General features: G+C 35.2%; 3 protein-coding genes across 34 annotated transcripts; 2 read left to right on the forward strand and 1 right to left on the reverse strand.

Annotated features, from left to right (window-relative positions):
• The first annotated feature begins 703 nt into the window (after nt 1-703).
• B52 (serine and arginine rich splicing factor B52) lies at nt 704-12,663 on the forward strand. 29 transcript variants are annotated; one of them, XM_076537296.1, is made up of 12 exons: nt 704-862; nt 3,058-3,184; nt 4,035-4,105; nt 5,388-5,468; nt 6,377-6,400; nt 6,551-6,607; nt 6,825-6,894; nt 10,511-10,584; nt 10,659-10,877; nt 11,342-11,467; nt 11,751-11,873; nt 11,936-12,663. In XM_076537296.1, exons 2-12 carry the CDS (start codon nt 3,059-3,061, stop codon nt 12,087-12,089), a joined length of 1,125 nt encoding a protein of 374 aa, XP_076393411.1. In that variant the 5' UTR covers nt 704-862; nt 3,058; the 3' UTR covers nt 12,090-12,663. The 29 variants fall into 29 exon arrangements, with proteins under 29 accessions (XP_076393411.1, XP_076393405.1, XP_076393409.1 ...); XM_076537290.1 differs by lacking the exon at nt 5,388-5,468 and adding an exon at nt 5,498-5,593; XM_076537294.1 differs by lacking the exon at nt 5,388-5,468 and adding an exon at nt 5,498-5,593 and having other exon boundaries at nt 11,948-12,663.
• Nucleotides 12,664-12,800: 137 nt separating this feature from the next.
• On the forward strand, nt 12,801-17,673 carry LOC100881261 (uncharacterized). Of its 4 annotated transcripts, XM_076537288.1 has the most exons (12): nt 12,801-13,135; nt 13,197-13,282; nt 13,339-13,546; nt 13,723-13,806; nt 13,862-13,933; nt 13,997-14,145; nt 14,235-14,527; nt 14,587-14,765; nt 14,847-14,935; nt 15,668-15,839; nt 15,931-16,116; nt 16,647-17,673. In XM_076537288.1, exons 1-10 carry the CDS (start codon nt 12,937-12,939, stop codon nt 15,668-15,670), a joined length of 1,362 nt encoding a protein of 453 aa, XP_076393403.1. In that variant the 5' UTR covers nt 12,801-12,936; the 3' UTR covers nt 15,671-15,839; nt 15,931-16,116; nt 16,647-17,673. The 4 variants fall into 4 exon arrangements, with proteins under 4 accessions (XP_076393403.1, XP_076393404.1, XP_012148364.1 ...); XM_076537289.1 differs by lacking the exon at nt 16,647-17,673 and having other exon boundaries at nt 15,911-16,181; XM_012292974.2 differs by lacking the exon at nt 16,647-17,673 and having other exon boundaries at nt 15,931-16,181.
• Nucleotides 15,005-17,619, reverse strand: swi2 (Protein singed wings 2). The gene is made up of 10 exons (XM_012292983.2): nt 17,481-17,619; nt 16,893-17,051; nt 16,664-16,826; nt 16,402-16,558; nt 16,183-16,331; nt 15,920-16,108; nt 15,704-15,862; nt 15,402-15,512; nt 15,249-15,338; nt 15,005-15,190 (listed from the first exon to the last, which is right to left on the reverse strand). Exons 1-10 carry the CDS (start codon nt 17,504-17,506, stop codon nt 15,005-15,007), a joined length of 1,389 nt encoding a protein of 462 aa, XP_012148373.1. The 5' UTR covers nt 17,507-17,619.
• Nucleotides 17,674-20,872: the final 3,199 nt, after the last annotated feature.

Consider the following 20,872-nt stretch of genomic DNA (forward strand, 5'->3'; position numbering starts at 1 on the left):
CTTTGCTGACAAACTAATTTTGTTATTCTTCTTTGCGCAATATATGCCTGGTCTTTAAATATACAATATTATATATGACGATGTTTATTTTAATCATGATTGCGATTTACTTTGCTAAACTTTTTCTTTATGTTCAATTATTGATTTTAAAAATAAAATATCTAATTTCATAATCGTATGTAACTTAGTTTCACAAGAGTAACATCATGAAACTTTATCTACATTTTATTTCAGAGTATTTAAACTATGATGGTGCTTTTCTAAAACATTTCATTTTAAAGACAGTGTTGCTGAAATCTTTATTCAAATTTGCCGCGCAACTTGCTGCGCACAGTATCCTGAACTAAAAACTATCTACACACACTTACAGTTACCCGCCAGTATAATAAAAATCGTTAAAAATAACAATAAATTTATAATAAAAGCAAAATAAACGAAGCTTTGAATAATTATAGTATTTATTACTTTGAATACAGTAAATGCGTAACTTCTTCGCAATACAGCGTTTCAGAGAAATGGAGTAATAGTCAAAACAAAAGATATTACAGAATATTATTTCATGTAATGTATCAATTTTAAAATTATGAGCTTCTTCTAAATTATAATTTTATTTTATTAAAGTTATTGATTGTAATTTATGTTATATTCTCCTTTAGTTTTAAGGTTAGGCGTCTGGTGTCGAGATTCAGATAGCCAGCAACTTTGTTTTCCGTTATGTGAACCCCGTTTTGTTTCCGTTATTGCAGCGAGCCATCTTACTTCAGACGCCGATCATTACTTCTTCTAGTAATTTCAGTGGTATCGTGTCGTAGAAGAACATAAGGGTTTAGTGGTCAAAGAAAATTTGTTTCACTTGTATCAGGTAAGTTTGTAAACATGTTTTTCCCTCCGCATTATTATTTATACGCGAACGAAATTGAATCGTTTGCGATTACTTCGTTTTATGGATAGAACAGTAAATTCGCGATGAGCGTTCTCTCAACATGTTGTATCGTGATTAACAGTAATTTGTCAACGACCAAGATTTTAAATCATATTTTTAATATTATGATTCAAACTACCGTTTGTTATACAAATTGTATGCTATGGTAATGACGTGGCAACAGCGTTTCAAATGCTACGTCACACGGGTGCTCGTATATAAGATTTTTCATTAAATTAACCAACATAATCTTCGTTAAAAGTAATCAACTTTCTTCAAGCATTATCTACACTGGACAACAGATAATCCTCGTAACAAAATTATGCTGTTATCAATTTGTTTATTGTATCTATAATTTTTCATAGATCCCTTAACTAATAAAAATAGTAATGAAAATAGTGTTATCCAATAAATATAATTATTTTGCAATATCTTACACATGCTTTTATAAGTTGTATTTGCCTCATTTTTATTTGTATATATGTAGTTCATAAATTATGTAGCATGAATGGAATCGAGGATAAGCGATCGTACGACCGCCATTTTATGAAACGAGTGTCCAATCAAAAATACGGTTTGTCGTTGGAGTACATTGCATTTTTCTTTCGTTTCATGTATCAGATAAAAACATCTGTATTAAAATTAACAATAAATTAATTAAATATCCATGCAAATTAAACTATCAATACTTTTTAACCTTTGAAAGGATTTCATACGGGTACAATATTTAACGATACACCAATAATATTAGGTAATATATATCAGCGTTAGGAACAAGTATTCAAATCTTTTTTGTATAAACGAGTATATATTACAAGTTTTTATCATGCATCTTTTAAAGATTAATAATACACGATTTTATGTTCGAAATTTTAATTAGTTTATTGCAAATTATTTATATATTCGATGTTCTTAATTATTTACTTGTAACATTAGGCGGGTTCGGTACACTCAATGAATTATTGCGTTTTATATTTGCAGTTCTTTATTTTCATGTTGAGGGTAGTGGTATATTACAAATACCGAATACGGCTAATGTTCACATTCACTTAATATTGTGTAAACACTTTTTGGCTGAGTAATAAGCATGGTGATAAATACTTGACTATACTGTAGCAATTCATACTTTGTCAACAAGTTAAATGCTAAAGTATTTTAAGTTGGAATAGAAAAAAAGAAATGTTTTTGTTATCCACAAGTGCATGAGATGTGCTTAAATTAGTTCTATACTTTTGTTGCAAAAAATCTTAGCTTCAAAGTTGTACAATTAACCAGATTCACTTTGGAAATCTTCTTTGTACATGGTAGGAAATATGTCCTCTATACTATTGCTTGTTATTTAATGTTATTAAAATATTTCTGAAAATGTTTATTATCATTTAGAATTTTCCTGCAATATTTTTTTGTCAACACGCAATCACCATTTTATAATTACAAATTTCATAATTATTTCATGGATTGTTTTTTTAAATACACAGCATGTTACATATAAGTTATAACTTACTTTTTTTATAAACATTAAAATAAAGCTTCCAGTTATTTATCTTAATCATGTATTATTTTAATATTTTATAAGTTCTGCAAGTTCCGACTGTGAACATTATTAATTTCTATAGTAAATGTGGAAGTCTTACACTTTTGTGTATAATCATTTAATAGATGGTTTAATAATTTTATCATTTTGATTTAAAGGTAATTTCATATACTAACAGCACTTCTATGTTGCACTTGTGATTTGTTATAATTAGTTTATCATTTATGGCGTAAGGGTTACTTGCAAAACTTTATACAATGCAGTACCAAAGTTACTTAAAAAATGTAAAATGACATTACTAATAACAGTATTATTAAACATAATTGCATTGCCATTCTCAGCCAGAATATTGGAAATTAACAGTACTTATGTTGTCATGTGACTAAATGGCAGGTTCTTAAAGAAGCCTGTTATGTATGGTGTTTTTATATTTTCCTTTAAGAATGAGCACCCGAGTATTCGTTGGTGGATTAACATACCGGGTGAGAGAGCGCGACCTTGTGAAGTTCTTCCGGAAATATGGTAGAATCAAGGAGGTCGCTATGAAGAATGGATTTGCCTTTGTGGTAAGTCTAATGTGGTTCAATTGTTTTTTTTACAGTATGGTAGGGACAAGGGTCTATGTCGGTGGGCTTCCATACGGCACCAGGGAAAGAGACCTTGAGAGATTTTTCAGAGGCTACGGTCGATTCCGTGATGTCCTCATCAAGAATGGTTACGGTTTTGTTGTAAGTACCTATATTAAATTTTACATACGCATCTTAACACTTTACTCTACTCAGTTTGGCTCTGTATTATTTACCACACAGTGTGTTAATATTCCTAATCCCTATCTTAATTTTTCCATTCATTTTTGCTAAAATATCACACAAACGCGTTAAGAAAAATCACGCAAATGTGTTAACGGTACATCACGCGTTCCGCTAGATTTTTCATAAGACCAGAAAATTAAAAAATTAGTTAGTTACTCTACCATTTCATCGTTGACCAAAGTGTGTAGAGTATAGTGTTTCACTTTGAAAATGACTTGAACTCGTGAGTTGATCTGACCTACCTTGAGTCCTGAACACATTGGTACTGTGGCTGCTTAGTGGAACTGTGTGCTGGTTTTCATCGATTAATCTACAATGTGTTTGTAAGTTATTTATAATCAAAGGGAAGTCGTGTTATTTGTATACAACATTTATTCATATGGAGGTAAAAATATCAATTACAAAATTCCAAGTAATATATCAGTATAGTTTGAGTATTACTTTATTTGTTACAAAACGAATGCAATAATATTGGTATTAAACCAGTTTGAAATCCCTGAAATGTTAATTCATTGAGGCTGTTAATTAAATTTTGTTTATATACACTATCATTACATTTGTTTAGTATACATTATTTAAAAAGTTATAATTAACTGCTGTATTATTGATTGCATAAATGCATATGTGTTACCGTTCTACCTATACTCCGTCATTATTAATGACAAAATATTGATCTGAATTAGTTATGTATTACAAAGCTGCATGTAAATTAGAACGAGCAATATCTGTATTATATTGATTTATAATGAATGTATTTTGTTCACAGGAATTCGACGACTATAGGGATGCGGACGACGCCGTTTACGAGCTCAATGGGAAGGAGCTTCTAGGAGAAAGGTAAAGCGTACCATTTTGTTACTATACGTATCTTATACGTAAAAGCGAAAGAAACTTGTTAAAGAGTATGAAAAAAGAATGGTGTAGGTAGCATGTTCTGCATGATTAGTTTCCTTTATTACTTGAGTTTTGAATTATTCATTCATCATATTGTAATTAATATACTGTCAAAATTAGTAGTTTTCAATTGCACATTTGTTTCAAGGTACTTAAAGTAATGTAATTGTTAGAAACTGCAAAATTTTACACTTTGTTGCATTGAAATTAGTAGTTTTAAATACTACAAAATACTTAAAAGTGTAACATTAATATAATTGATTAGCACTATTCATAATTGATCATGTTAATATTATAAATAAATATCCATTAAACTTCATTAAAATTCACTGAAATGTAGTGTTACTCTATTATGTTAATGTTACATTAAACATGTAGTATTATACGTGAGAAGCAATAGCATTGATAATCTTGTTTAGTGCTCCAGATTAACGTGTTCCAGTCCAGGATAAAGTGCAGCTATACTTTTGAAAATAAGTCAGGATTCTTGAATCAATGGATTACATGCTGTTGCTTCCATGTAATTTAAAATGCAACATACAAACAAATATTTTTGGTTATTATCTTTAAGTTTAATGAACGGCGTCTGTCCTCCAAATTATTGATTGGGTTTGTTCTGGAATAAAAGTGCATCTTACTTAAATAGCCGATATGACTTGCCGCCATTTTGAACTACTTCCATCAATTCCCCGATATTGTGTTACAAAGAGATTATTAACACTTAATAATACTGAAAAGCCTCCGCATTTTAAGTAATGTCTTTGATACAAGACAAAAGAAACACAAACGTTACATAGTCAATCAATATCAGATTTCTATAATTTTGTGATCATTAAGTAACTATACTTATTTATTTATTAATTTGATTCTTAAAATACTTGATAAAAATGAAAGAAATATAAGAGTACAGTAGTTAATTATAGGAAAGCTTACAAGTTTTATTAAGACTGTACATAGATTGATGAAATATGTAACGCGTTAAGCGGACAACTATAAAAAAAAAAGTATAAAGAGAGGGGATGAAGACTAACGATGATGATGAGGGGACAGCGCCTCAATGACTGGACTTGTAGATAAGACGAGAGACAGGCGGATGATGATATTTGAACGGATTTCGAGAGGAGGCTGAGGAATGGAAAAGAAAAGGAAAGAAGGATGGAAGGAAGCCGCTTTAGAGTAAGAGTTAGTCGAGGACTTAGGCGGGGTTTTGTTGGGTGTGTTTCAGAGTGGCGGTGGAGATAGCACGGGGTGTTTCAGGGAGGCGAGGCGACCGTGGCTACGGACGCTCACGCTCCTGGAGAGACAAGTAAGCATATCCAATGTGTCTTGTTACAGAATTACTGTAGAGAGGGCCCGGGGGACACCTAGGGGTAGTGACCAGTGGCGCTATGGTGACTCCCGTGGTGGTTATGGGGACTCGAGGCGATCTGCGTAAGACACGCTATCCTTTTTTTTATTTTATCAGAGCGATCATTATCTCCTCCTCCCCTGAAGAAATTCTATTTGAGATATGCAAAATCTATTATCATTTTCAATTAACCTTTACAGTATGGACTTCCCATTAACTTCACAATTTTTCTAAATATAAATGTTCTAAGATATAATTCTATATAGCAGAGGTTTCCACTTTCAGTCTTCCAAATTATCTAAATCCTATACTTCCACATTCTCCTATATTCATCCACATATTGGAACCTCAGTTATATAGTATTAAAATATTGAAATCATAGTTTGAAATATGGACTCCGTACTCTAAAGGTTAAGTTGAATCTTTCATAAGCATTCTAAGATAATTTAAATAATTTATTTTGGTTTTTTGTTTAAGCGTATTTGAATGATTTTGCATATCACCCGCAGAGGGAAGAACGTAACCTTGGATATGATAAGCTCTAAAATACATATAAAGAGAGAGAGAGAGAGTGCGCGTGCATTGTACAATTTGGCATAATTTTTGTATATGAGAAAAAATTTCATCTAGGCACCGCCAATTTCTAACTAGTTTGAATTGGTTGTCTTGGATTTGACTGCTCCCAGGAGTAAGTCGAATGAATGGAATTCGAAATTTGTTGAAAGGCTAGTCTAACATAGGAATAATATGTAATGCCTAGTGAATTACTACCCTCCCAGACGTTATTTTTTATTACTGGTAGTTGAGAAGAGGTGATCCGAATGTAATTGGCGACTAATAGATGTGTGGTATTGTGTTTGTTACAGCCGAGACGATATGCGGCACGACAGGTACGCTATTGCTGCATTTTGAGTAGATTTGATTCGATTGGAACAGGTGATTGATTGTGTGCCTGAGCAATGAGTGCAGATCTGTAGTTATTTGCTGAAGGTTTAACCATCGATCCGTTATTTCTGTTCACATGACATCCCTTTTTGCAGAGATAGTGTGAACAGAAACACGAGGACTGCATCTAGCTACAAGCAATCATTGCCCAGGTACATACATCCAATGTTACGCTCTAACGATACATCTTTATAATATTATTCAGTATTTAAATATTACAATCTTGAATTTTAAAAAAGTTAAAATCAGTCTATTACGTTTTCCATTTAGAATATTCGCTATTATAAATATGTAAAGTCAGGTCCAAGACAAACCTGCTTTTATTGAAATCATGCAAAAACAATAATATCGATGTTTTTCCTTTTGTAGATACGGACCACCAACACGCACCGAGTATCGCCTTATCGTGGAAAATCTGTCGAGTCGTGTCAGCTGGCAGGTAAGCAATATCTGTACCTTGTTTCGCTCTTATGTCTGATAGCTTTTCCGTGAGTTTGATTACTACTCGAGGTTCCAGAAAACAATGCGAGTACACCGAAAAATGCACCGGTACCAAATAATATATATACATTATATATATATTCTCTCGCTGGCGATTCTGCAATTTCGCATCCCCGAGTTGAACCAAACTTACACGCGGCATTAGCAGCATTAATATTTTTATTCGATTTTTCTTTCATCATTTTTAAGTTCGTTTACTCTTATTCAAACTCCAAATCCGAGTTACAAAAAAAAGATGTACATTTTGATCAAGTAAGTCTATGGGCATCTAAAACCAAATTTTTATTCTGAATGATACAATTTCCGCTCGATGAAGAGTCCAAAAAAGAACACGAGCCAAAACGATACACGAGCGGAGGAAAAGTAACAGACGAAAGATGCGAAACGGAAGAAAGACATTACAGAAAATATAATCCTGAAATACGAATGTAAAAGAGACACGTTAATTTCGGCGTTCATCGTAACGAGACATCGAGGAAATCTGAGCGTGCTGCTTACGTACGTGCTTTGTGGAAGAAGTGGTACGAATAGAAGATGTCAAGGAACGAACAATGGAGAAGAGAAACAGAGATACAAGAAGGGCAATCTTGGGACAACTTGGGAAATGCAAGAACGATGTGGGAAATAACCAGGACGCACTTCATCTTTCCAGTCAGAACAGTCATGTCCATTCCAACGAATTCAAAAAAAAGAAGCAAACAGATATTTCTGTTAAAGAGCTCATTCGTGTGCATGTGGACCAAGTCTTACTTGATCAATATACATTGATATAAATGATAAATCGTCTATCGTACTTTTCGGATGATTGGTTGTCTTTTGATGAAAAACGAATTTCTCTCGCTCAGTCCGATTCTCTCGATTGTTCGACGTTCCTTTTTCAATTTATTATTTCATTTACGTTCGGCCAACAGTTGAGAAAAACAATAAAATTGATGTTCTTTCCGAAGAGCCATGTCCTCTTCGCCGAGGAGGGGTGACCGGTAGGGCCAATAGACTGATGATGTGCGATGATAAAGATGACGATGCACGCGATGGGCCCGCCTTGAGGTCAAGTGGCACCAGGTTGGTTTCTGAGGTGTCCCGGGTGAGAGAGATAGCCGCGTGGCACTGGGTACACCTACCACCTACCACCTTCTACTACTTACGCAGTGATTACGTGGTGAAAATCCGATGACGAGATAGGTTCTTACCGTATCTGCGATCTTCTCATCATGATCGCCGGGAGAGAAAGAACGTCGTCTGTGCCTCTACGATCATCAATGACTCTGACCTGTATCTATGCCTGGATGTGTTACAACAACAACAATCATTACTCTTTTCCTCTCCGCTCTGAACGTTCTCTTTTAATATCCTTTATCAAGTATCATCTTCTATCCTCCTCATTCTCTTTACATTTTATTATTCAACTTTTATTCTCCCTCTCTCTTTTATCATCTCCATCATTATGACTGCCTATCTCATCGTCTAACTTCTCTGCTACTACTACTATCACATTTATTACTACACCACCGACTGTTACTGCTACTGGTACGCCACCAACCTAGCCATCTAGTAAGTCAGGCAGCGGCCACCCATGAGGGCATACACGGGCCGAAACCCGAACCATCCGCGACTACGCCACACAGATCCGTTCGACCCGACCAAGCGCCGTTGTGTCTGGCCTTTCTCTCTGTCCGTAAGCAAGGTGGTGCCTGGGCCCAAGGTAAATGCGTCACCTTAACCGAGTGTACTCTTTAGATATATACATTATATCTATTATATATCTTATATACACTTACACACTTGTAACTTGTTCTCTCATTTATATTGTTATCTTTTTTAATATGTTGTATCTAATTTTTAACTGTGCACCATCGTAGTTCAGGTGTTTCGTATTATATATCATATATATAATATAGATCTTGGAGCCGTGCACACGCAAATGAAAAAGATACCAGTTCCAGAGACAGGGGACCAGTTTAACAATTTATCTAATATGTATATATATATGTATATGTATATATGTATCTACGTACGTATATAAATATATGTATATATATATACACATGAAGTGTGCTCGAAATTAGGCATCGGATCATGAAAATTCTTTCGTACCTTTTTAATTTGCTTTTATAATTTACAAACGGATTTTTCTTAACGATATACATGCACTCGTTTCAAACGTAAGATAAGGAAATCAACTTTTCTTTATGCAAGGCAATTACGTCCTGTCAGATTCAACATTTTTTTCTCTGTTCAAGCGTATGAACATTTCAGTAACTTGAACGTCGTTGCAGTTACGGTGTTGATTCTTCGCTCGCATAACACTGGATTATGAGTATGAATTGCGTTGGAATATTCGAACGCCCGACCACTTTTTTTTGATAAACTGATGGACGATGAGAAGAAACATCAAGATACAGATTTATCTATTCTGGTATACACGCACGCACTTGACAAGAGAGTCCACAACATAAAGCCGTACCTGGTTCCCACAAATACAAGAACAAGTTTTATATACGATGGACACCAAATAGAGATAATAAACGGATAAGATTAAGAAGAATATAAGGAAGAACAACCACTGATTCATAGAGGATATAAAGAAAGGAAAACACATCAAGAGGAATTTTCCAGAAAGGGATGAGAAAATCGGCGAGAAAAATAAGAACATGATATTGTAAGGCTGTGTTTCATGCGAATGGATTTCTGCGTCAGTTTGGAAGAAATTCACGAAAGCATTTATTATTTTCTGCATCGGTTTGATCTCCTCAGAGTTTTCGAATTCCATTTCCGACTGTTACAGGGATCGTTCCTATACCTGATTTTATGTTTAATTTTGTCATCTTTCAAGTAGCGAAAGGCATTTTAAACATAAGTTTTTTTCAGCACGTTACAGCATCGATCATCGTTTCATTGTTCGTTCGATTTCATGAGCAACTTGTCTTTTTTGTCTGCCTTATGCAGTTCCATCTTTTCAACGGTCCATATATTTTTTGATAGAATCGTTAAGTTGATTTTGTTTGTGTCTTTGACCAGTCTTTAGAAGTTTATTGTAATTATAATTTATGGAAATTATATTGTGAGCTGCTCTGCAGAAATTGTATGATCTACCTAGTTGAAACAATTTTTCTTAGACGAATAGAAAGGGGCATACTATTTTCTGCAGGGTGGAGATTTCTATTGCAACTATTATATACTGCTGCTTGTTTTAAAGATTGAATTGCATAAAAAGAAAGGTTGCATCAATCACAGATACTAAATTCGAGCACATGTTTTCAACATATATTCAACACCGAAGAAATGGACAGACAGGACATTACTTGGCTTTTTCAGTAAGGATAGATTTTTTCCATATACTTTGGGAGGTGGAAGGATTTATAAGTAGGAATTATAGTGGATAAAAAGTGCACAGGGTACATTTTAACCTCTGCGTAATCTATTTTAGTATAGGAACACAGTTTAGTATTATATATTCATACGTGAATATTAATCATATACCACGTATGATTAATCATAAGATTAATCTTTGTATCACTATAATATATTAATTCGTCTTCTTGTGTGATGCTCAGGATTTGAAGGATTATATGAGACATGCTGGAGAAGTGACATATGCAGATGCACACAAACAACGCAGGAACGAAGGGTAAGATATATTTGCTAAAAAATTTTATTTAATATATTACTGTATTTAAATTACATTGTAAATTATTGTTACAGAGTTGTAGAATTCGCAACCTACTCTGACTTGAAGAACGCCATTGACAAATTGGACGACACAGAACTAAATGGAAGAAGAATCAGACTAATCGAAGACAAAAGACGTGGTCGTCGCTCAAGGACATCGAGTTCGAGATCAAGGTCACGGTCACGATCTCGATCTCGCCGTCGATCACGCTCCCGCTCAAGGTATAATCGTCGTTCTCGAACCCGATCAAGGTACTATCGGGGGGCGACAATAGCTCCATCATTTTTATTTTATTCCTGATCACATTTATATGTTTAATTTTAATCCATACATCTTTTGCAGTTATACCTAACACCATACACATCGTGTTATTATTTCTAGTATTATAGGTATCGTATAACTATTGGGGGCCATATTAAAAATATAAGGTGGTATACCTAATGCAACACAAAACGTTGAAAGATGTTAGTTCCTTTGACTTACAAAGCATTTTATATTGAGGAACTAGTTTTAAAAGCAAGAAATAACATTTTTACATAGGCATCCCAAAAGTTATGCACTACCAGGTTCCCTAGTCACACACTTCACTTTATAGTGAGATTCATATAAGAGTAAATTAGAACAGTCTTGCTATATAGCCCTAGATAAACCATATAGCAAGACTTTGTTGAAGTTAAAATTATTTTAAATCATATTTTTCTCTTTTTTACTTTAGGAGTCGCCGCAGCTCTCGCAGCCGAAGTCGTCGTAGCAGCCGTTCTAAATCAAGGGCACACTCTAAATCTAAATCAAAATCTAAATCCAAATCCCCTGAACGTAGCCGTTCCCGTTCCAAATCCAAGTGAGTATTCCTATCACAAGATTAAAAATATTAGTTGGTTTCCAGTCGTATAATTTATTACTAGCGTTTATTTGCTTTGTTTCTTGCGCAATTATTTGTGTAATCGAACATTGTTGTAACGTCGCACATTCACCTCCCACTGCGTTGGCATTGTGTTTGGGCTGGTTTTATATTTACAACTACCTCTCACCGCTTATTCATTGTTTTACACTGAACATCATCATGTTCTGTATTTTTTACTTGTATCTCCTGCATTTTCTTCATTTGAACTATAATTTTACAGATCAAGAGACCGCTCAAAGTCGAAATCTAAGTCAAAGTCCAAATCCAGATCTCGTTCTAGGTCCAAGGCTGAGAGGTCAAAGTCCAGGTCGCAGTCCAAATCCAAAGCCAAGTCTCCCTCAAAGTGAGTTTAATCTATATAATTAGCGCAAGAACAGCAAATCCATAACCGTCTATTTAATCCAGTTCTTCTTCCAGAGATAGATCTAGTCGCGAAAGATCGAGGGGAGACAGATCGAGGTCCCGATCAGGAAGCAAACATAGTAAAAGCCGTAGCCGTTCTCGTTCACCAATGAACGGGGACAAATCGCCAGAAAGTAATAAACAGAAAGTTGATTAAGCAAACGAACAAATAAGAAAAAAGGACTACGGAGTGAAGTTGACAGAAGAGGAGGAAGAATGGAAGAAGAAGAAGAAAGGAGTTTTCTTTTTTTTTACAAGTTAAATACATTCAAGAAGCCAATTTCATCATGCCTTTGTTATAAAATCTCGATTTTTTTGTGACATTGTAATTAACATGTACATCGTCTTAAGAATAAGCAAAATTTGTAAATCCTAATGGATACATAAATCGAAAAAAAAATGTAATTAATTATCGGCTTAAGTATAACAATTGTACATGGTTACATACTTAACTAAACCAATTTGCACATTGGTTTCATTTTTTAATTTTAATTGTACATGTCATTTTTGAACACCACATCGCATTTAGGAAAATAAGACGTCTTCATAAGTACCTTCAACGGACTCTACACGTTTTTCGATGTAACGCCGTGAAATATCAAGGAATTCCCTGTAATGGCTTTTTGTATATATTCCTAACATTCACGTTACAAAATAAGGAAGTATGTGATGTGTATTAAATTAGCGGTAAGAGGTATCTTATTATCAATAAAAAATACATGCCAAGCCTACGAATGAGTTTTATTTTGTTTATCCAATTTGTAAAGAATGTGTTAGAAAGTGAAATAAAAGTAGTTTATCACAATGATATATATTACTGTTTTTAATCATTGGAACCTGCCCTTTATTTTTTTATAATAGTATTAGAATAATGCACGTGCGTTAAAGCTAAATGAAGATTGTTAGACTGTTTTTTTTTTTTCGTTCTGTCAATTTGGCCAAATATCTTAAAAGTTTGCGAATGTTGATATGCTCGTTGGACAGGCTAAAATAAAACGCACGCTATGTCAGAACGTCGGGACTCTACGTGTCAGAAGCACGAACTTCCGAAATCATTGCAAGGAACAGAGGATGCAGAATTCGTATGGAGTATGATAATCGATAGGTTTCCAAACGCTGCACCGCTTCTTTGCGAGATGGAGGCAGTTATAGATCGCGCAGAGGATCTTCTTCAGCAACTGCGAACACCTTGTCGCGAAATTGGTAAGTTTTCGATTTGGGAATTTTCAAAGATCGTCACGAAAAAAGTTTTGATCATTTCCAGAAACGTCAACCTCGTTCTGCTCTCCAGACTCGGAAGATTCGACCGTGATGATCTCGGCTAGGGAATCGATTTTCACTGACATCGATGTAAATATAAATAACTTTTTATTTTATGGTCAGAATTGATCGCGTGACTCTCGTAGACCGCGGAAGAAAACAATGCTGGAAAAAACGTAGCAGAGATACAGGTTTCTCAGAGCACTATGTGCGAAGAGGACGTCAACGTAAACGGTCAACGTTCTGATTTTAAGGAACAGGATACCAGAACTCAGTCAAGTGATTCGTTGATGATATTCCATCCCACTGAAGAAAAGTTTCCCGTTGTAGAATCTCCTACAAAAGTTGAAACTGGTCTGTGACATTTTATCGAATTTGACACTGACAAACATATTTTCTCTCATTGTAAACGTGAACTGAACTGCTTAAAGACTTGAACAAATGAATATTTCGTACAGAAGCATCTTTACAGTACACTAACCTTGTGTTATATTGCCGCGTATTATACGGTGTATCATATTTCTGTTTAGACACCGATCAGATGACAAAGCATGCACGCAGTTTAGAGGAATGGGGTAAAGCAGTGGACAATGCTTTACGAGGATCGATCTTAGGTACAAACATATTTCAAAAACATCTATCTTTATTTTACCAAGTTAATTATTTTAGGCAAAGAACAAATACGTAAAGAAACAACTGTCGTCGAGAAGAAGCGCGTTGATGAAATCAAAACTGAAGATGGTAATGTTTGTATTACGTTTAATTAATCTGGTGGCATGGATTTAATTATTTAATATTTTTTAGATCGTCAAAGCTCTTGCATTATTCTCCATCGTCAAGAGAAATACGCAGATGTCGAAGGTTCGGTTGTTTTAGTTGATTCTGAGCTGAGTAGGAAAACAGAAGAATCAAGAGAGAAGTCCGTGAACGCCACTACGAAAATGAATACAACTGTACAGTTGTCTTTATGTATTATGACGAGGAGCTTAGAACCCATGCTCGGATTCTAAATGAATTGGGGCTTATTAAATTTTAATTAAAGGGGAGCGGTGACGAGGGCACTTCGAATCAACGAACGCCGCTAAATATCCTCGAGGCATACTCGAAACGATGCGGAGTTCCAATTACGTATGAATTCATAACTGACGGACCCCATCGTCATAAATCGAACGTGTTTGTAATACGTGGATCTCTCGGTGGATTTACCGCCACTTCTCGAGGACAAACAGAAGAATCCACGAAGAATGATCTAGCCTCGAAAATTCTACAAATGATAGCCAATCGTCAGATGAAGGATGAGAAGCTCATCACCCTTGCAAAGCTATCAAAAGAAGAGTAAGCAATACACTAATTATATACTTTTTAAAACACAATCCATATAATTTGTTTTACAGAATGATGGAGGTAATTAATCTGGGTATGGACAGTCCAAGGGAAACAGCTCAAAGGAAGTTGTACCAACTGTGCCTTGAAAGAGGACAGGAGCTTCCTAAATACTGTGTGGATAAGAGAGAAACTTGTGAAGGTTTATCCTGTATAGCTACGTGTACTGCATTGGGCTACATTGGAGAAGGTATATGGAGCAACTCTGCCTTCTATTTTTTATACAAGAATAAATGTTTATTGTATTATGTACACTTTTTAATAACTGTAGGTCGCGGTGTCAGGGAGTGCGTTGCCAAGAGAGCAGCCGCTGACGACTTGTACCATCAGTATTGTCAAGACACGAAGGCAGCGTCGAAGGTAAACCTTCTTGTCGCCTTATAAGCTCCTCTTAACCCTGCAACTTAGTACACTGGGGAGCATGGTATTCTAGGGTATTTTAGTGACGATCCATGGCAACTTGCCGGTTTTTCTGAATGACCAGTAGTCGTAGAGTACTTTAACAATGATCAGGAATATCAGCAACGCTAGTATAATGTTCAGGATGTCTATAGGATGCAGCAAATACTCTTCATCGGGTGCGATGCAAATTTCCGTGCGTTTTAGATCTCGTATCTAAACGAAAATTATAATATGAAGATACATGATATTAATTAAGGGTATTGTTGCTTACAATTTTGCCGAAATGCTCGTTCCCGTTTAGACGAGAGCATTTGATATCGTTGATGTCTTTCACTAAGGTCGTGTATCTGATCAGTAGATCCTAAAAAGTCATTGAGTGAAGATATTCCACTGTTACATATATTTGATTAGGCTACAATTCTACCTGAAAGCCAGGCGTGAATAGGCAATCACACCTCCATGGATTGTTCCCAAGATACAAGCTTACTGCATTTCCATTGTGTTGTAATACGTTCTCCAAGGCGTACGTAGGCAACTGAAACAGTCGGCAACTGAAACTAGTCGATTCTTAATCCCTTAAACTGTAATTAACCAGCTAAATCCGACAAGTGTAACCGAATGCAAATGCTCTCGAAACAACATTCGTTAAATATTCCGTATGTAATCGTTATTGCAACATTTCTGTTCCAGTAAAATATTTTAAATCACGGATAACATGATACGAACATCGGTTAGCCTGTTTCCACGAAGACTAAGCAACCTGAAACCATCCATCCAACTAGATCCTTCCAACTGGACAATGGATTCTATCAGATTATTATCTATGTACAGATCTATTACTCCCCTATACGCTGGATTCGTCGTAAGTGGCCTCAGGTCATTTATCTAAAAACCAAAAACTTTAAGCTTAGTGTATTATAATAATAGTTACAGCATTGCAACCTTGTTTCCAGACAAATGAAGAGTGGTCGTGTTCGCTGGCAAGAAGCTAGGCATCTCTGTCAGTCCACGATGACTACAGTTTACAGAAGCAAACGCCATCAGCTGCTTTTGGATGTGCTTTCCTCCGTCACCAACTACGTACACCAATTTACATTCGCATACCGTCTTCGCACACTCTTCCTTCAGCGCCTGAAACAGTAAATTCATGCACTCAGAAACTTGAACAATTTTGCCAAAATAAAACTGCAACAATATGCTATTACTTTGATTATTTCTATTACTGGAATGAGCGGCCTGCCTTCGTACGGTTTGCTGCAACGTAGATTGTTCTTGTCCGAAATCTTGCGACCTAAGGAACCTTTTCCTTGGTCCAATATCCATTTTGCATTGTCGGTACATTTCAACGGATTAGCTGTGTAAATTAGCATTAGCTTGAGTGCAGTACTAAAATTGCGATGAGTAAACCGAAAGAAATGTCTCACCTGAAAGGTAGATATGATGCAACGACGGAATATTGAAAGTTGTAACATTAATTTCTGTGATGCTATTGTTTCGTAGATCAAGGATCTTCAAGTGTGAGAGATTGTTGAACGCGTTGTGCGGAAGATCCTGTAGCTTGGTCCCGGTTATGTTCAGCTTCTAAACAATATCTTACTTTTGATATTTGTAAAATTTTTTTTATCTATGTTATAACTCTAATTAGCACTATAATGTCAAATTTTTTCAGCTCTCAAGTTTCCGTACTTCTACCAGATGAATCTCCGCTGGAAATGGAGATGTCAGTTTAACCAAGTTGCTTCTGGAGATTGTCAGCTTCTTCAACGAGATAAATCCTTGAAGATTATCCTGAGGATCGAACGTCTCTTCGGGCCAATCGCAGAGCAACAGCGAATGCACGTTCTCGCCTCTAAAATAATTACGTATTACTATTTAAACGTTTATTAGTGAGTAACGAAACGTTGGTGATAATCACCCGAATTTCCATTTATCCTCGAGACCGTGAAAGCAAACGAGATGGTGATCGTGTTCTTTAAAATCGCATTCGGTCGTGTTTGACTTCACCTGACGGAAATCGCAGTTTTCTTCACTCCTCGACGAACATTGCACATTAACGAATGAAAATGTTGTTATCCTGCTTAACAATTATCATCTTTTTTTCTTTTGAGTAACAATTATCAAGTTTGAAAAGAAACGTGTTACATTCTATGTTGCAAATGTCTGATAGTAAATGTATATCATGTTTGGCCATGTGAATTTAGAATTATTGTATAGAATGCAGATTTAAAATCTTTGTTATCTAATCATTAGAAGTTCATCAAACACGGAAGCACGTAGCGCTATAATTTTATAGCTTATGCAAATATTAACGATCTTATGCTACTTTATCTAATCGTTACCTAAACTTTTCTTTGATTGTTTCACGATGATCAATCGTGATTCTGTATTTGTTTGCAGTTGTGAATTATACGTAATATATTTGTACTATTAGCGATTACGTGTAAATTATATTGAATCATAGTAATTTGATATTGTTATGAAAATAGCAAAGAAAAGTACTCACAGAAGGAAGGAGCTAAACGTCCGCATTTTCACCGACTTTATTTATCACAGAAGAATGTTAAAATTGAAAAGAAATAGGTGTTTTATTAAGTGTATGCCATCGATGTAAGATATTTTTGACCGTTTAATTTTTAAGAACCGATAGGAACACAAACGTCCACTGAAAGTCTGGCAATACTAATAAGAAAATTGAACTTGATCCTCTCCTTTCGTTGGATGAACGACTAAGACGATGGCAGGGTTTAACTGGAAGAGAACATATTGTAAGATGCGAGCGCAGACGCAGACATTCGATTTACATAGTGCGTTAATACATATTGCGATAATTAGATGTTTTCAGATGGAGAAAACAATGATTCAAAATCGTTTGCGAAGATATTATACTCCTTTGGACAATAAAGAACTATCACGAAACTTTCTTACTTCACATGTGTAATATATGAACTACGTTTATTATTAAACAGTTACTTATATTTATTTTTGGATACAAATAAACTACGCATTTGTATAAATTATTTGTAATTTCTTCTTCCTATTCTTTCACGATAACTTTGCGGAGAGAAAATCGTGTACCGCAACACGTAACGTTTGAATTTCGCGCGCAAAGTAGTGATACCTCTTCGATCATTATAGTATTCTAATATTAAAAACAGTATTTGCCGCGGTTTTCAAAAATGCCACCTACTGACGAAATACCTCCTTCACTAACATGATTGAAGTTGTTTTACTGCACATTTTACGTTTCAGAAAAGTGATTTATTCATCAATAAAATTATATTCGATTTTTACGAAATGGTACACGTGGCGTCATCTAGCGCCAGTGAATGTGAACTCATGAAACACACATAAGGAAATTAAAAAAATGAATATTTCGGCACTTTGAGGACGTAGTATGGTTCCTGAGGCATTTAGAAACAAATTTCTATTAGGGTTTGATGCGATTTGATGCCTAATAAAGCCAGAAAATCAATTTTTGTCGAATTCGGTCCAAAACGGTACAGGTGGCGCCATCTAGCGGCGAGCGGCGGAACTACGAAAAACTAAAATCTCGATTTTCTCGAAAACTAGGGACTTTTCCGAAATTCTGAGATATACAAATTGTTCCTTATCGCCTACGGAATCGAATGAGTACTTTCATAGCCCTCTAGGACCCTTATTAAAGAAAATAGAAAAATAGCCATTTTCATGGACCAAAAAATTGCCGTCCATCTAGCGGCGAAAGTTGGAACTACAAAAATAGAAAATCTCGATTTTCTCGAAAACTAGGGACTTTTTCGAAATTCTGAAATATACAAATTGTTCCTTGTCGCCTACGGAATCGAACGAATCTAATTATAGCCCGGTAGGACCATTATTAAAGAAAATAGAAAAATAGCCCATTTCATGGACTAAAAAATTGCCGTCCATCTAGCGGCGAAAGTTGGAACTACAAAAATAGAAAATCTCGATTTTCTCGAAAACTAAGGACTTTTCAGAAATTCTGAGATATACAAATTGTTCCTTGTCGCCTACGGAATCGAACGAATACCATTATAACACGCTAGCATTATTAATAACGAAATTAGGAAAAAAGTGTAATTCATGGACTTTTTCGATTAGTTCCAACTTTCGCCGCTAGATGGACGGCAATTTTGTAGTCCGTGAAATGGGCTATTTTTCTATTTTCCTTAATACTTGTCCTAGCAGGCTGTAATTACATTCGTTCGATTCCGTAGGCGACAAGGGACAATTTGTATATCTCAGAATTTCGAAAGAGTCGCTAGTTTTCGAGAAAATCGAAATTTTCTATTTTTGTAGTTCCAACTTTCGCCGCTAGATGGACGCCAATTTTTTGGTCCATGAAATGGGCTATTTTTCTATTTTCTTTATTAAGGGCCCTAGAGGGCTATGAAAGTACTCATTCGATTCTGTAGGCGATAAGGAACAATTTGTATATTTCAGAATTTCGGAAAAGTCCTTAGTTTTCGAGAAAATCGAGATTTTCTATTTTTGTAGTTCCAACTTTCGCCGCTAGATGGACGCCAATTTTTTGGTCCATGAAATGGGCTATTTTTCTATTTTCTTTATTAAAGGTCCTAGAGGGCTATGAAAGTACTCATTCGATTCCGTAGGCGATAAGGAACAATTTGTATATCTCAGAATTTCGGAAAAGTCCCTAGTTTTCGAGAAAATCGAGATTTTAGTTTTTCGTAGTTCCGCCGCTCGCCGCTAGATGGCGCCACCTGTACCGTTTTGAACCGAATTCGACAAAAATTGATTTTCTGGCTTTATTAGGCATCAAATCGCATCAAACCCTAATAGAAATTTGTTTCTAAATGCCTCAGGAACCATACTACGTCGTCAAAGTGCCGAAATATGTTTTCAGAACAAATCGAATATTAGATCGTAACACGCCTAGCACGCATGGCGCTCCGCGATCATGTTATCCTAATACTCCGTTAGAATTTTGACAGCCAATTCATCATAGCTACAAAAGTGACATCTACAATGTATATTATTACCTCCTCACGAAACATAGCATCTTAATACAAGAAGTAACTTTGGAGGGAAAAGTCAGATTAATTATGGAAGCGTACTATTGTTTAGGTTACCTCTTCGCATCTCATGTTATTCAAGTGATACAAGTAGATTTTGAGTCGAGTTTCGCGATTATCTTATTTTGAACGATGAATAACACCAAAGTACAAGTGCAGTCAGATATGAAATCGAACAATGTAGAATAAAATTAAGTTTGTACTTCTCTTTTCTGGGTGGGGGATAGTAATAAATAAAAAATGTTTTGTGCATGACATCGCTTTAATTGAATCCATACATATTGATTAATTATTGGATAACAGATAAAATGTGAATAATTTAATAATGTATATACAGCAATGTACATGTACGTTTAATTCGTACACGTTATAGGTGTATAAAATAAATATTATCTTATACTTTAACGAATGTTCTATTAATATGACAAATGTCACCGATTTTTAAACAAATTTCAAATGAGCTGTGTAACTATTTTTATATCCTAACTTAACATCATTCTAAGTAACACAATATTTAGAAATTGTCGTAATTATTTGACAAATATGCATACTGTTTATCAACAAACAGTTAACAAAATATTTGCAAATTGAAAATGAAAGATTTTGGAAATTTGAAAATTTAAATCGTCGAGTATAAATGTCCGGCGTTATAAATATCATGATGTGCACGTTACTCTTGGTTGCATGGTTGAACCAATGGTGGCTGATTTACACGAAACAAATGAAGACTTGTCATACGATAAGTGCAGTCAGTATGGCCTCAAGTTAAACACAATATACTTGTGTTTTGATTGGTACAGTCCTTCAAAATTTGTCCAAAACATGTATTTCCGCTTACCAACAGAGGTCCCAGTATAAC

The sequence above is a fragment of the Megachile rotundata genome, chromosome 11 (genome assembly GCF_050947335.1).
Source record: "Megachile rotundata isolate GNS110a chromosome 11, iyMegRotu1, whole genome shotgun sequence".
NCBI classification, from domain to species: domain Eukaryota; kingdom Metazoa; phylum Arthropoda; class Insecta; order Hymenoptera; family Megachilidae; genus Megachile; species Megachile rotundata.

Coding starts and splice junctions, on each gene's coding strand:
- B52 (XM_076537290.1), top strand. CDS start 3,059: ATGGTAGGGACAAGGGTCTATGTCGGTGGGCTTCCATACGGCACCAGG. Junction 10,585..10,658: donor AAACAACGCAGGAACGAAGG/GTAAGATATATT, acceptor TTATTGTTACAG/AGTTGTAGAATTCGCAACCT. Junction 11,874..11,935: donor AAAGCCAAGTCTCCCTCAAA/GTGAGTTTAATC, acceptor TATTTAATCCAG/TTCTTCTTCCAGAGATAGAT.
- LOC100881261 (XM_012292967.2), top strand. CDS start 12,937: ATGTCAGAACGTCGGGACTCTACGTGTCAGAAGCACGAACTTCCGAAA. Junction 13,136..13,196: donor AACACCTTGTCGCGAAATTG/GTAAGTTTTCGA, acceptor GATCATTTCCAG/AAACGTCAACCTCGTTCTGC. Junction 13,934..13,996: donor TGAAATCAAAACTGAAGATG/GTAATGTTTGTA, acceptor AATATTTTTTAG/ATCGTCAAAGCTCTTGCATT.
- swi2 (XM_012292983.2), bottom strand. CDS start 17,506: ATGCGGACGTTTAGCTCCTTCCTTCT. Junction 16,559..16,663: donor CGGAGATTCATCTGGTAGAA/GTACGGAAACTT, acceptor GATATTGTTTAG/AAGCTGAACATAACCGGGAC. Junction 16,109..16,182: donor CAGTAATAGAAATAATCAAA/GTAATAGCATAT, acceptor TTACTGTTTCAG/GCGCTGAAGGAAGAGTGTGC.